We start from the raw sequence: 14,862 nt of genomic DNA on the forward strand, positions 1-14,862 counted from the left end.
CACTACCTACAAAGAGCTTTGGGAATTCCCGCGTTATCCCTCTCGTGGCTGCCTCTTTCTCTCGGTACTTAAAAATAGCCTTTTGTTTATCAAGAAAATGCCTTGGAAATCTAAATAATTCATATGGGATAAGAGAAAGCTAGCACAATCACCTTGTCCTTCTCCAGCAAAAACATGGTAGAAAACCCTGTGAAGGGACAGACGGTTCTCCCTAGCTGTCCCCACGGCTGCCGCCGCTCCAGTCACATCTGGCTCCGCAAAGAACCTGGACTTACCTTCGACCTAGTGGGGACCAGCAGCCTCCTAGGCCTCAGGCCCCATACATAGTATTGTCCCTTGTTCTCCCTCGGCCACTGAAATCGTAGATTGGTTAAAAACAAAAGTAGGAATCAAAGTGATAAGGACACTTTGATCTTATTTCAAGAGAGCCTGACGCCTGATATTGTCATAGGATAACTGATCTATGGTTGGCTGGGGATCAAGCTTGCTCTGCTGGAAGGAAAAAACGGCTTCTCTCTCCCAGTTGAAAAATATGTGAAACTATTGCACCGGGCAGAGTGAGCGCCTCCGGTCAGAGCAAGTGCCTCTGCAGGAGCCCCAAGGCCCAGCTCGCTCGCTCGGTCGTGGTTCCCGCAGCTCGGAGGCTACTCCCTCATTTTCCCCAAAGGCGAGGATGATTTCCTACATTCAGTGTAGACGGTATTCAAAATGTGTAGCGTAGTGAGTTCCTTGATTGTGTTGGTCGGCCTCTTATTGGTGTTGCTGAAAGTTGATCTTTGTGAGTAGCATTTGCCTCACCAGACGTGTCTGTCCACAGTCTCGGCGTGGGCTTTCTGCTGATGTCAGCCGCTTTGAATATATTTCTTTATCACGACACAGCCGTGTCTGAACACGGGGCAGGGCATGTGGGGGAGGAGGGCCCACGTGTTGGTTGCAGGCTCATAGGCTTCCATGTTGCCCAAGGCAGGCCCCTCACTGCTAACAATGCCTCCAGTTGCATAAATCTTGCCATCGAGTACCACAGCACTGTCAGAGAAAACGAGGAGAGACTTAGCCACTGGATTTCCACCTGGGACCTGGAGATAGATTCCCGGCACCCTGTCCTGTCGCAGGCTGCCTCTCCCCTTTTGCAAAAGTCATGTGGGGTCTTGCTGCTTTTCTTTTCCCTCTGACCTCAGCGGGGATAAGAAAAACACCTTTCCTCCAGGACCAATCAGGACGTCATGCTATATTACCCTCCAAGCTGTGGGCGACACTGATGCATACTGGGTGTCCCAGGACCTGCCCATCTGACTCAAGTCAGCTGGGAGATGAGCAGCCTCTGTGTACAGGTGCTCGGCTCAGTTCACTGGGTCTCTATGGAGCATCGTTTTGGTGTTGCTGGGACAGAGCCTTCCTACCACTCAAATCTAGTTGGGAACATGATGCGCCAGAATGATAGCAGACAGGATAATACAGAACTAAGTTGTAACTGAGCATCAGCCACTCGACTGGGAATTTCACCCTTGCCCAGGTGCTCAGTCAGAACTTCCTGCTGTGACTCCTTCACATGTGTGACCTGATACTGCCGCCTGCCCGTGGCTGCAAGGGCCCTTCCCTGTGCCACACTCATGGGCTTGGTCAAGCTGTCTCGGGCAGCTCTCTGCTTCTCTGCGCTTACTATCTTGCTACATCCCAGCTACCCCTTCACACGGATGCCAAATCTATGCTTCCAGCCCCGAGTTCTCTGTCATTTCCTCTAATGGCCATTTCTTCTTGGCTGTCCCCTGAAATTGAACAGAAACCCTTCCAAAGTCTCCACCCATTTCTGAAAATCTGAGCCTGGACAGAACATGTGTATCTAGACGTCCTCCCAGACACTGAAGCCCCCAGCTGTCTCTCTCACAGCTCCACGCCGTCTGGGCCCCTCACACGTCTCCCCTTGTGGCATATCCTTTCCCTGCTTCTCTTGCAAGACCCAGCTTAAATATCCCCTTAGGCATCATCTCTCCGCGCCCACACTCCGGCTGTCTTGATCACTGGACAGTATTCTCAGAGTTGCCCTGCACACGGCCACCATGTAGGATATGTCACATGAAAGTAGGGCTCGAGAACTGTAGCATCTTCATACTAATAGGAACTTAGCACTCATCTAGTCCAAGGGCGTGTTTCATAGGTAGAGCTTCCCCAGAGAGGGGAAGTTATTTGCCCAAGGTCACGTAAGATGTCTGTGGTAGACTGTAGCTTTCCTAGCTGTGACACACAAACAGCAGGCACTCAACAAATGCCTCATGCTCTTGCCACACCGAGGATTCAGTGATCACCTCTGCACAGGTACGAGATGTCTTCAGGACGGCTCTGTTATGGAAATGCTGCAAATGGGGTCTCTGTGGTTCCCATTTTTTCCCTAGTTCCTCTTAGTCCAGGAAAGGGTGGGGCTAGAAGAGCAGGGTGTGTGTCTCACTGCCCAGGGTGGTTAATTTTTCTGGGCCAGAGCGCCCCGGGAACCAGGCCACACTCCGACCTCTACCTCTCTCTTCCGGGGGGGCTGGTCTGGGTGTGTTTCTGCCCAGTCAGCTGCGGGACTCCAGGGCAGCTGTGCCTCGTGCCTCACTGGGTCCAGCTCCAAAGAGCCATCAGGATCATGTGCCATCAGGGCACTCCCCCAAAAGCCACCTGTCCCATGTAGGGTATCACATAGCTCTGGCCTGTTGCTGCCTCTCGTCTGTGACCGGGCAGGCGGTCCTGGGGGGAAGCTGACCTCATAGCACCACCCTCACCTCTCACTGAGAGAAGGTGTGGCCTTAAGGACCTGGTGCCGGTGTCTGTAGGAAGCCATTCCTGTGCAGCTTGGAGGCAGGGTCAGCTGGAGCCACAGGGTCAGGCTTTTGGGGCACTTCACACTCTGCACGAACGCCCCCCACCCACCCTACCCCCGCGGCTGGCGGAGGCTGGTGCTATTCTGGGCCCCGGCACCACCTTGGTCATCGGATGGTGGTCAGTCATCATGAACCAACCCATCCCTCTGTCCCTTCCCTGGCCCTCCTCCTCCCCGGCCCAGCCTCCTCACCTGCAGAACTGGCGAGAGTGATTCATGTTGGGACCCGCCTTAATGTTCCCTTTGTCAGGGTCATAGATGGTGGTGGCTCTGGCATAAGCCCCACCCAGGATGAAAACGAAGCCATTGAGGGTGACGGCGGGAGCGTACTTGTTGTCTGCAAGGAGAGCGGAGCAGGCAGGCAGGTCAGGGCCTGCTGCCGGGCCCCCTCCCCTCCTCCATCCCAGCAGGCCCTGCAGGGGACAGGAGCTGCAAAGACCTCCAACATCACTGGTTGGCCCAAGAACAAGGCTGGGGCCAGGAGACACCTGGCACGGACCAGCTTGCCCTTTGTCCAGGTAGTGGGAGCTTCAGCTGCACCTGAGCTGGGGCCTCCCCTCCCCTCCCACCCCCCTGTACTTGGGTGTGCAGAACCCTTGGGCTCAGCCCGCCCCCTGGGTTTGGGAATATTGACACCGACTAAAGCGATGAGGTGGGGCCACTGCCCTGATCCTGGGCCGAGGAGACAGCTGGTTCTCACCAATCATCGGGGACTCGATGAAGCTCCATGTGTTGCTCTGTGGAACGTAAGACTGGAGGACGCCTGCAGCTCGGCCTGCCTCGTTCACGCCCCCAAACACGTAGATCTTGCCTCCACACACTGTGGCTGCTGCCGAGTGCACTGCCTTGGGCAGAGGGGCCACCGCCTCCCATTGGTTGGTGATGGTGTCATACCTGTTGAGAGAGGAGAAGAAGAGCCAGAATCAGATGGGCCTCGTGCAGGGCAGGGGCCTCAAGCAAGACAGCAGACATGGGGGAGCCCCACCACCCACTTCCTGCCCTCGGTGTAGCCCGATATCACACAGTGGAGGGTACTTGGGATGAATCACTCAAGGCCACCCAGGATCTAGCCCAAACCGGCCCTCTCAGCCTCCCTCTTGAATCTCAGGGGGGCTGTTGTCTGTCTGTGGAAACCTCTCTCAGCCCCCCAGCTTCCGGGCCTCTTCAGCCCTCTCTGTGCAGCTCAGTCCTACTCTTTCATTCAGCAGCCCGGCACTGGGTGTCTCCTCCATACCCAGCCCATGGGCTGGAAACTGGCCTGGACCAATGAAGGAGCTGGGAACAGAAGGAGAGGTAAACTGATAAGGTTTAGCATGAATTGATGTCTCATTTCAGGGAGTCGCTGAGGATGCCTCAGGGTCTCTGGCTTGGGAAACTGGACAGAGGGGGCACTACTCATGGGACAGGGAATCGAGGTTGGGAGAGTTTTGGGGAGGAGGATGATTTTGGTTTTATTCATGGGAAGTTTAAAGTATCTGTGGGTAACAAATTGGGGATGTGCAGGGGCAGTTGGTATTTAGGTCTGGATTAAATATTCAGCTATGGGATCATGGGCACATAGATGGAAACTGAAGACGAGGTAGTTCACAGGGAGCGTGTGGGGGTGAGGACGGGCTGAGGACACTGGGGAATTGCCAGCCTGTATGAGGGGAGCTGAGAGGAGTCCAAGAGTGATGTGACAGAAGGCAAAGCTGCAGCACAGAGGATGTGACAGGAGGTCAGGAAGTCCCCAACAGGTCACTGGTGGTCATGTCAAGGGCATCATATGTGGAATGGGAGGTGCAGGGCTATTTGTGTATGGAGGAGGGAGCAGAGAAGGTGGGACTTAGAAAGGACTATAGAGCTAAGAGGGGGTTTTGCTGATAAATGTTTAACAACCAGCTCTCCAGGGAAGAAAGTCCTGGTGTGTAGCATTTGCTGATTTCTGTAATGTAAATCCTCTCATCATGGCTGATTTCAAGCTACCAATGGGACATCACTGAATGTGGGGTTGGGAAGAGATGCCCAGTAGTGCCCCAGGATACAGAATCTCCCCCACGTACAGATGCAGTGGACACATACAACCTCCAGAACATAGGCAGTAGAAAAAAAATTAGACAGTGATGAGTTTTGAGTATGGATTACCTTTGTTTTTAAATAATTTAATTCTAAGTTTATATGACTTAATTTTTAATAATCTCTGTAGCTAACAACTGACTTGCAGAGTTCCTGAAGATTTAACAGTGGGCTCTAATGAACCAGTATGAACCAGCTCCAGCACAGCATGGGTTTTATTTTAATTTGCGGGGGGGGGAGTTTTAATTGTGTTTACATGCTGATGGGAAGGAGCCCAAGTGGATAAGGAACGATGAACTATATATGAAAGAGAGGGGAGAGCTGATGATGGGTGGCTCCTGGTAGCTGGATGCAAATTGGATCCAGAGTAGACAGGGAAGTGGTGGCCATTTAGGCATGAGAGAGGAAGGCAAGGATGTCATGAGCATAAGGACATATGCAGGAGTGATGGCAGGAAAAAGAGAGAGTTCTTGATTGATGGCTCCATTTTCTCTGTGAAGCAGGAGTCAAGTATTGGAGGAGTCTGTGGGGTAAGAGCCTTGAGGAGAGAGGTGAAGATGGGAGACGCACGCTCTTGAGAGTGGGAGAAACAGCTGACAAGGGAAACACAAAAAATGCCCTGCACCATGAGGATCCAGTAGAGGTTGGAGGACTTCAATACACATGAGGCCAATCTACAAGACTGTGGGATTTTCTCCACCAGCAATCAGCCCCCAGAGGGCAGGCGTGGAGATGGCAAAGTCAGAGGATGGAGAAGTGATGGAACATGAGTTCCAGGCAGGGCAGGGAAAACGTGAGAACAGACACAGCGGATGGCAAGAGTAGACTTGGCATTAAGCAAATGGGCCACTGAACCGGGATCTTTGAGGTCTTTCTTAGTGGGGCAGCTGTGTCTCTCAGTTGTTCCCTGAGGGCCACCCTCACAAGCATTCACTCTGGATCTTCCATCTACGGCTCACCACACTGTTCACTGCTCTTTCGTGGGTTCTGGACCCAAGGCGGGGCCTCCACCCTGGGCTTGCTGCACCACTACACTTGGGATTCTCCCAGCACACCTTTCCCGGGAAGCACACGGGGCCCACTTTTCCTCGTGAGCCTCCTTGAGGCATTAGTCATTGCATGGTCACAGCTCGGTGACCCAGGAAGATGGTCTCTCCTAGCTGGTGCCCCTGGCTGTGAGATGTCCAGCTCTGTGCTTGCACAGACTCAGGATTTGAGAAGAAGCTCAAGTACCTGAAAGGGGAGCAGGGGCTGATTCAATTAAGCCCCAGACGAATGATACGTGGCTAATAGGCAATGGAATAAGTGCCTTTTGGGACAGTATCAGAAGTTCAGATATCTGTTTTTTAAGCCGATGTGGCAGAGATCCAAAGAGCTGCAGAAGGAGCTGGGAGACAGTGGAAGATTATGTGGCTGTTAGTCTTCAGGCTTTCTGTATAATGGCACATTCTGCCAAACGTGAATTTCTTGTTATTCCAGGTGGCTGATTGCCAAGCCACAAGCCCTCCCGTCAGCTCAATCTGTCAGCTTCCTGCTTGAGAAGGATATGCTAATGACATGCAAATGACCCCGCGGAGTGCGGCGCTCTGCTATCATTTATCCAGTAACCACAGCTACTGCAATATATTGCTATAAAGTATTAGACCCAGTTATTTATATAATGATATAATACAGGTTTGTCTATTACACTGTTGTTTTAAACTATAATTATATAATCTTGCTCTAGTCCTGCAATACAGTAAGGTAATTATAATGCACCATACATCTCATTCATTATCAATATAAGAGCAATTTGTACCCTTAGTGCTTCCTGGGGAACAAAGTGTCCTCGTGTCTGTCCCCATTCCCCCAACCTTCCTGTCACCCTGAATTCTCATCATTGTCACTGTGTGGCACAGAAATTGACTTGACCAAAGGGGGTCTAGCTATGCTCCTTGGGAAGCAGTGGGCACCCCTTCCATGTACCCTCCACCCAAGAGCCTTCAGGTCTGTGTCCTGTCCATACAAGGATGGCTGACAGATCCCAGTGGACTAGGGGAGGCCTCAGGGCACCGTGTCCTGGACTGCTCCTCCATCTCCTGGGGTTCGCAGGGTGGTCTTGCCCATTCTGTGCCCCAGCTGATTTCGCAGCGGAACAAAGGCCTAGCCAGCTGCCAGGGCGAACTGCTCCTGGGCCCAACAGGAGTGGAGTTTGTTCCCCTTCTTTGTGCATTCGATCCTTGAACAAATCCCTGTATTTATCAACAAGGTTGCAAAATGAGTAATCAGCATCTTAGGAGATTAAAAATAGCTGACAAGAGCAAGACAGGATGACAGATCTAGCTCAGTTTACTCCTACATAGAAAATGTCTCATTTTCGTGTGTTTATAGTGGATCACAAACGAGTGGAACCTGGTGCTTCTGGAAAGCTTGGAGAGTGATGGGTGTGCAGTGGGTCCCACAGAAGGCTGTCGGCGTCAGGGCTGAACCAGGTTCAACAGCAGTATTAATATCTTCATAATCACACGGGGATTCCCCATTATCTTCAAATCAATATGACAATTAAACGTTGTTACTGAGCCATCTCTGAGCTCCACTTGGGGGAGTTAAAAGCCCACAGTGAAAATCCAGAGCCTGTCTCACTCTGAAACCATCTTTGCCGTAACATTTATCAAGTGTTCAATTAGCCATCGAGGGAAGAATACAAACTGAGGGGTTTGTGTGGCTCTACAGGCGAGAAGCTATCACACGGGAAGCTGATAATGGGGGCCAGGGTGGGGGGGCCAGGGTGCGGGAAGAACGTGGGAAAAGGGCTCCGGTGACCTTAGCCGTGACCCCCTGGGTTGGAATTTGGGGCCAGTTCAGCCTAACTTGTCACTCTCTGGGGCACTAGATTCTCCAAAAGCAGGACTGCCCTGCAGTTTCCCCCATCCTGCTGCTGACTCACAAAGCTATCTGAGCTCGTTCTGCAGTTTCTCTCCAAGGTGTCCGTCCTCTGCATGATCCATTTCCCCGTCTCAAAGGAAAAGACTGTTTCCACCCAGAGAAGCGCCCGCCTCCAGCCTATTCCCCTCCTGCCTGCACATGATCCCTCCGCTAGGTGCGGCCAGCTTCAAAGGGCCGAGGTGAGGAAGCCAGCCTGGAGCTTCCAGCAGAGGGCAGGCTTTATACACATGACTTACATTCTCTTCTAGAGAATTCTAGAGGGTTGGCCAGGCCTGTGTGCAGCGACCCTTCTCTGGGTTACATGCAGATTTCCTTGGAGGTGTGGGAGGCAGGGAGGAAGGGAGCTCCCCCATGTGTCACCTCCACTTGGCAGGAACATGAAGGCACAGCCACTGGCGCGGTGCACATTTGGACCATTGGTTCCAGCTTAGCCCTACATCCCAGCCAGTCTCTGGGCTGCTACTTCCGGTCCCAGTAAGTTCCCTAACTGCCTGGTCAGGGCATCCAAGCCCATCCTGTGTTTTTGCACCATTGGCTCTCATGCCTCCAGCTTGTCAGTCCCCCTGTGGGACAAGAGTGTCCCGTCTCGGTGGCTGGGCAGTTGTTACCCTTCTTGCTTCTACTCCACCATCAGGACTTCCCTGGTGGCGCAGTGGTTAAGAATCCGCCTGCCAATGCAGGGGACCACGGGTTCGATCCCTGGCTTGAGAAGATCCCACATGCTGCGGAGCAACTAAGCCCACGCACCACAACTACTGAGCCTGCGCTCTAGAGCCCGCGAGCCACAACTACTGAAGCCCCCGTGCCTAGAGCTTGTGCTCCACAACAAAAGAAGCCACCGCAATGAGAAGCCCGTGCACCGCAACAAAGAGTAGCCCACGCTCGCCTCAACTAGAGAAAGCCCGCGCACAGCAACGAAGACCCAACACAGCCATAAATAAACAAATAAATAAATAAAAGTCCAGTCTCCAGTGGGTCTTAATTGGGTGGGGTTTGGGGAGGAGGAGTGATGTGCTTTTAGCTCTCGGGGGATGTCAGAGGATGCCCCTGTCGTGACTGTGACCTCCTTACCTCTCCACGTGGTCCACATTGCCTGCCACGCCAAGTCCCCCGAGGGTGTAAATCTTCCCATCATAAACAAGGCTATTGTGCCGACAGCGGGGGACCGTCATCCTGGAGACGAGGTTCCAGTTATCGAGCAGGGACATGTAGCACCAGACATCGGCCAGCGTCACCCCTGATTCCATCCCACCTGTGGGCAGTATGGGAGGTCCAGAGAGTGGACAGGGAGTGAGGAAGGGTCCCAGGCTGGGCAGGCGCAGCCCCGGGGGCAGGAGGAGAAGGCTTCCCCTGCAAAGTAGACACTTGTGGCCTTGGCCTTCCTTAACCCTGGTGTGGGGAGAGGCCCCCTGGGGAAGTCTGTGCCCGGTCCCCAGCCCAGCCCTGCGGAGCCTCACCTGAAAGGTAGATGTTGTCCCCGGCACTCACTACGCTGAAGAACTCGCGGTCATAGAAAGGCAGTGAGGCCAGGGGGTACCACTTGTTGTTCTGCGGGTTCCAGCAGGTGACAGCCACCAGCGAGCGCTGTGTCATCCCCACCATCTGACGGCCCCCAACCAAAACGATGACCTCGGCCACACCTGCAGGGACACAGATGGGCACCCTTGGGATAGCCTGACACTGTGTCAGCATCTGTGCCTGGTGCCTCCTTGGGGGACCACCCAGAGTTGGGCTGACGGCGTGGCGCCTGCCTTTGGGGGCTCGGGGCATATCCCGCCATACCTGCTGAGAGGCGGGGCCGTGTTCGGGGCGTCTGCATCTCCTGGCGGGCGTGTGGCAGCATGTGGTAGCGTTTGGCCTCGTTGACCAGGTCCCGACACGCTTCCGATGACTTGATCAGCTCCTCGTTGTCAACCACGTTGAGCAGGTAGCTGGGGTGGATGAAAGGGAGGCGGACCACGGCCAGGAGCTCCGCCGAGTACTGCGGGGTCAAGGGGGCATGGGGTCTTCTTAGATCATAAGGTGGCGCCACCTCTTGTGAGGTGTGTTGAGAAGGAAGAAGCGAGAGGTGTGGGACTGGGCAAAAGGGGTAATTCGAGTGTGCGTTTGGCTTGGGAGTGTCGACACTGCTCACCCCGGCCTAGGCGGAGCTGACGGGCGCTCCCAGGAGCAGGAGGTGAGGAGGGAAAGAAGGGGGAGGCCTGGCGTGCTGGGGCTGGCCCTGGGGTGGGCCATCCACCAGTCTCTTGAGCACCTTCTCCCTGCCTCCACCCAGGTCGCGGGCCTCCGCTTCACACCAGGCTGCCGGGGACTGAAATGAGGATCCTGATCCTTGACGAGGTGGGCAGGAGCTCAGGAAGGGGTGGGAGGGCCCAGGACAGCTGACGGTGATCATCGAGCTTGCGAGTCAGAACCGTCAGCACCTGTGCCTCCCCATCGCCAGCAAGCCCCTTTCGTGGCATCCGCTGGACCCCCTCACCTGCATCAAAGGCTTTTCATGGACTGATGTGAATCTCCCTCTTGTCTGGCAAACTCTTTGCTCACCACTCTATTTTAGTTTCGTCCAACAACTAATCGGTGACCCCTCCTTGCCGCGCATTGAGTGTGCTATTGGGGGTGCAAAGACCAATAAGACCTGGTCCCTGACCTCCAGGTATACACAGTTTAAGGGTGGGGAAGGGATCCATCACATAAAAGGACTCTTCCCACAGCAAGAGTCTAGTTAGGGGTTGTGGGAGTGCAGGAGAGGAGGCTCCCCAGAGTGGGTGCCATCTGAGCCTGGTGTGGAAGGATTGCCAACTTTTCCAGGCCTAAGGCCGACTGGGGGTGGGGGAGGGGGAGGGATTCAAAGCACACACAGAGGCATTGGAGTGTGAAAGAGAGTGTTGCATTTGGGGGACTCTATGGAGCTGGATGCAGGAGGCTTCTGCTGGGCGTTGGGCAGCAGATAGGGGGAAATGAGACTGGAGAGGTCAGCTAGGCACTGGCCTCTGCTGGCCTCCTGCCTTGTCTGCCAAGCGCTGTGTAGTGTTTCCTGCAGAGTGGATGGGAGCACTCACGAGGGGTTTTACTTTATTTATTTTTATTTTTAAAAGTTTTATTAAAAATTTTTTGGAGAGCCGTGCCACGTGGCATGTGGGATCTTAGGTCCTGGACCGGGGATCGAACCCATGCCCTCTGCCGTGAAAGCGCCGAGTCTTAACTGCTGGACTGCCAGGGAAGTCCCTCATGAGGGGTTTTAAACAGAGAAATTACAGGACGAAACATGTCCTAGGAAGACCACGAGGCTGCAGGGTGGGAATGAATTTGGAAGGAGGAGACTGAAGGCGGGGAAACCTCTCAGGAGACGACTGCAGTCATCCTGGTGAGATGAGGGGCCTTGAATGGGGAGCGAGAGAAGCTGGCTCTCGTAAGAGGAGGCACAAGTGGCAGTGGTGTGTGGCCAAGTGGAGGTGGAAGGTGTGGGAGGACTCTCAACTTCTGCCATGGGTAATGGGCAGAACTGGAATAAGGAACACAACAAGATGTGTAGGTCTGGGGGTTTATGAATTAGAGGGGCTTAGGGGACATGGGCTGGAGGTGTCCAGTAGACAATCAAAGGCAGAGTTCTGGGCTGGAGACAGATTTGGGCATTGTGGTGGACGGTGGTGGTCATTACTACAGCCACCCAACCTGACTTCCTTCCTCTGAAAATGAATCTTGCCCCGACCCCGCCTGGTCAGTCAGAGGACCGCCTTCTCCTGGGCCCAGTGGCTGGGGCAGGGGTGGAGAGCCATGTCTGCGTCCTGTATCCACCCAAGGCTGTGAATGCCCCCGCCCGCCCCATCCCTCCCTCCCTCATGCCTCTTCTTGTTCCACACGCAACAAAGTAGCCCCTGTCACGTGTCATTCAGCTGCCTCAGCTCGTTCTGGGCTCCCGCCTCCCTGACTCTGTCCTCCCATTTGCTGCTCTCTGGGGGGCCTCTGAGCTCTCCTGAGACCTACCTGTGTGTCTGCACTAACGGCCGGGGGCTCCTCACACGTTAGAACCAAGGTAATTCCGTTCTAAGCAAGGCTGTCGGCCGGAGATCCTTCCGGGCTGTGCTCGATTTCCTGTAACTCAGGGGCCCTCCTGCGGACCCTGCTCTCTTTTCCTTCCGCCCTGGGCTCTGGCTCTGATTTCTTCAGCTGTCCCCCCTGAGGGACTCGCCCTCCCTCCCATCAGGCGGGCAGTGGTTTCTGCTTGGTCCAGGTGCTCTCCACCCTCTCAACAGCCCGAGCACGGGTGGGGCTCCTGCTGCTGGGTCCAAGCTCACGGGAGCCCAGGGCACCCTGGCTCAGGCACACACTTCTCTCCCTGCAGGGCCCTGGTGCTGCGCACCTGGCCCTGCGGCCTCTCGGTTGGCTTGGGTCTCCTTCAGGTGTAATGCCAGCCCTAGAGAACCCTCTAGTGCCTGATTTCTCATCTCTCATCCCCCTTCACCACTCTGTACCCACAGGAGCTGGTCCAGCCTCCCTACCCGGGCCTGCTGGCTCTCAGATGCTCCCACTGCTGGTCAGACCAGGCAGCCCTGCCTCCTCTAATTTCCTGGCCCCTTGCTCCAGACACCATCCCTGTACTGTGAGGGAGAAGGGACAAGCCGGGTGGGGGTGGGGCAGGCCCTACCTGCGCACGGGACACGGGGTCTTTCTTGATCCACTTGATGACGGTCTCGTACACTAGCTCCTCGGCCTTGGTGTTGAGGCTGTCATTGGCGATGTAGGCAATGAAGTCATCCTTGGAGATGTTTAGGATCTCCTCCTGGGTCGCCACCTCGGGGAAGATCTGCAGTGCAAAGGCCTTGGCCATGTGGTAGAGCTCGCTGCACTGCATGGCCTCGGCCATGGCCAGCACCCCCAGGCAGTTGCTGGCCGTCAGCTGCTTCTCTGGGGGCAAGAGCACAGGACGGGACCACTGACTGCAGGGCCCTGGAAGGGGTCACCACCCGTCCCCATCGCCTGTCACTCTGGATCCCTCTCTGAGCTCATGTCTTTGTGACCCGCCTTCAGCATTCAGAGTCCCCACAAGCCCGTTTCCTGTGTTCCTGGATCTTCAGATCCATTTTCTGGCTTTTTCTCTGCCCCGTCTCATGCTGACTTCCCCGGGGCCTCCCTCTACTGCTGCAGGTCCCGGCAGAAGGGCCGAGACTGAGGTATGGGGTGTCAGTGCCGGGCTCGGACCTTTTTCAGTGCCTGTGAGTGGAAGAGGCCTGGGCTTGGGGGGTCACACTGAGGCTTATGGTGTCTGCCATAATTGTGACAGGCACGTCTGGGGTCACAGCCTTCTACTTTAGAGTCATGGTAGCAGTAAAACCCCTTATAAGCCCACCCACCACCTCCCATGGGTATCGGCCTCACCCAACCTGACATCCAGACCTGGGGTCAGTCTGGCCAGAGCTCCTGAGATCCGACTAATGGTTATTCTAGTCTAGACGTGTCTGGGTCCCAGGAGGCCCATCACTTTTGTGGGCCCAACTCAGGAGCTGTGGTTCCTGACTCTTCTACATGGCTCATTCCCCCAAGGTCACGTCTCAGGCCCCTGGCCATCCCCACCTGGCCTGCTCCCATCCCCGCCTCTCTCACTCCACACTCAGGCCAGTTCTGGTGACTCCTGTCTCTCCCCCTCCCTCTCCCTGCTCTCACCAAACTGGGCAGCTCCAAACTGTAAAGTGAGTGTGTTCTCTGGGTTGGGTCTAATAGAAGCAAGTTTGTTCAGTGTTTAGAGAGCAGGGCTGTGAGGCCAGGGCACAGGCTCCCCATGAACAGACCATTCACACAGGCTTCTCGGTCCATTTGTCCTCACAAGGCTGCCCGGGGTCCCGGTGTGGCCTTTCCGGCCCTCAGAGGAGCAATGCAGAGAACATCTCTGTCTGCCGGTGAGCAGAGGCCTTTGTGCACAGTTACCCGAATTATCACCTTAAAACTGCTGTGGAATCCAGCTACGCCCTGAGGCGGTCTGGCTGGGCACGCACAGCCCTTCCCTCTCAATCCTTGCTGTTTTTGAACTGTTTGCACATCAGCACTGTTCCCTGCAGCTCACCGAGAAAGGACACGCAGACTTTGCAGAAGGTGTGGAACTGGAACTTGCTGGCTGCCTCTAGCAGGGTCTTGGCGTTGGCCGAGTCGATGACCAGGGAGCCCGTGTAGACAAACTCCAGCAGCAGCTCAAGGACGTCGGCCTGCAGGTTGGACAGGACGAGCTCCAGCTTCTCCCGGCCGCACTGGCTGCCGTCTTGCACCGACCTAGGCACAGAGACCAGGGTGTCCTTACCTGCCGCCCTGCGGCCACGGCGCCGCCTCCTCACAGGGCTAGGTCTCCCTGCACACCTTGGTTACGCCCTTCATTTTAGGACTCAAGGGACACAGCAATGACACACCTGAACCTAGCGACCTTACACGGGATCTGAAAGAGAAGAGCCTGACCAGAGACGCCCAGAAGAACAGAAAACCCTGCTTATCACTACTCGGCATGTCCATGCAAAAAAAGATGCAAATCAAAAAGCATGAGCTGTGGATGGGGACGAGGACCAAGACTGGCCTCAAAGGGAAACAATACGGTTCGACTCCACTGCTGGCCCCGGCGTCTCCGCCAAACAAAACGTGGCCGGCAGGTCCCGGGCCGCGGGGCCCGTCTGCCTCCAGTGGGAGAATCTCCAGCGTGACTGAGGCTCCCAAACGCCTGTGATCGCAGCCAATCCCTTGATTGCCCTGAAGACTGAGGGCCCCAAGCCGTCCCGGAACCCTGACTCCAACCCCACCTCTTTCCAAAAACATATTGTTTCCTTTTAGGCATGGAAAGGAAGCCCTTCATGACATTGCTTGGAAACTGAGGACGAGACGAGATAGACGGACAGAATGGTTAGAGCCAGGAGGAGGGGAGGGAGAACAACCAAGGACTTCCGCCACAGACAGCCAGCAGCCATGACCTAGGACCTGGCCCGGGGTGGGGCCTCCTGCCACATGGAACACGGGGTCAGAGGTCAGAGTGGCCTGCGTGTAGAGTGTGC

General features: G+C 55.2%; 1 protein-coding gene across 1 annotated transcript; it reads right to left on the reverse strand.

Annotated features, from left to right (window-relative positions):
• Positions 1-842: 842 nt before the first annotated feature.
• Positions 843-14,629, reverse strand: KLHL29 (kelch like family member 29). The gene is made up of 11 exons (XM_089922502.1): positions 14,412-14,629; positions 13,896-14,098; positions 12,483-12,742; positions 11,093-11,339; positions 10,135-10,316; positions 9,620-9,818; positions 9,295-9,477; positions 8,909-9,089; positions 3,558-3,751; positions 3,050-3,194; positions 843-1,026 (listed from the first exon to the last, which is right to left on the reverse strand). The coding sequence occupies exons 1-11, from the start codon at positions 14,627-14,629 to the stop codon at positions 843-845; spliced, it is 2,196 nt and encodes a 731-aa protein (XP_089778628.1).
• Positions 14,630-14,862: the final 233 nt, after the last annotated feature.

This window comes from Delphinapterus leucas, chromosome 13 (genome assembly GCF_059928025.1).
Source record: "Delphinapterus leucas isolate spDelLeu-1000000601 "Yukka" chromosome 13, BTC_Dleu_Yukka2, whole genome shotgun sequence".
Taxonomy (NCBI): Eukaryota; Metazoa; Chordata; class Mammalia; order Artiodactyla; family Monodontidae; genus Delphinapterus; species Delphinapterus leucas.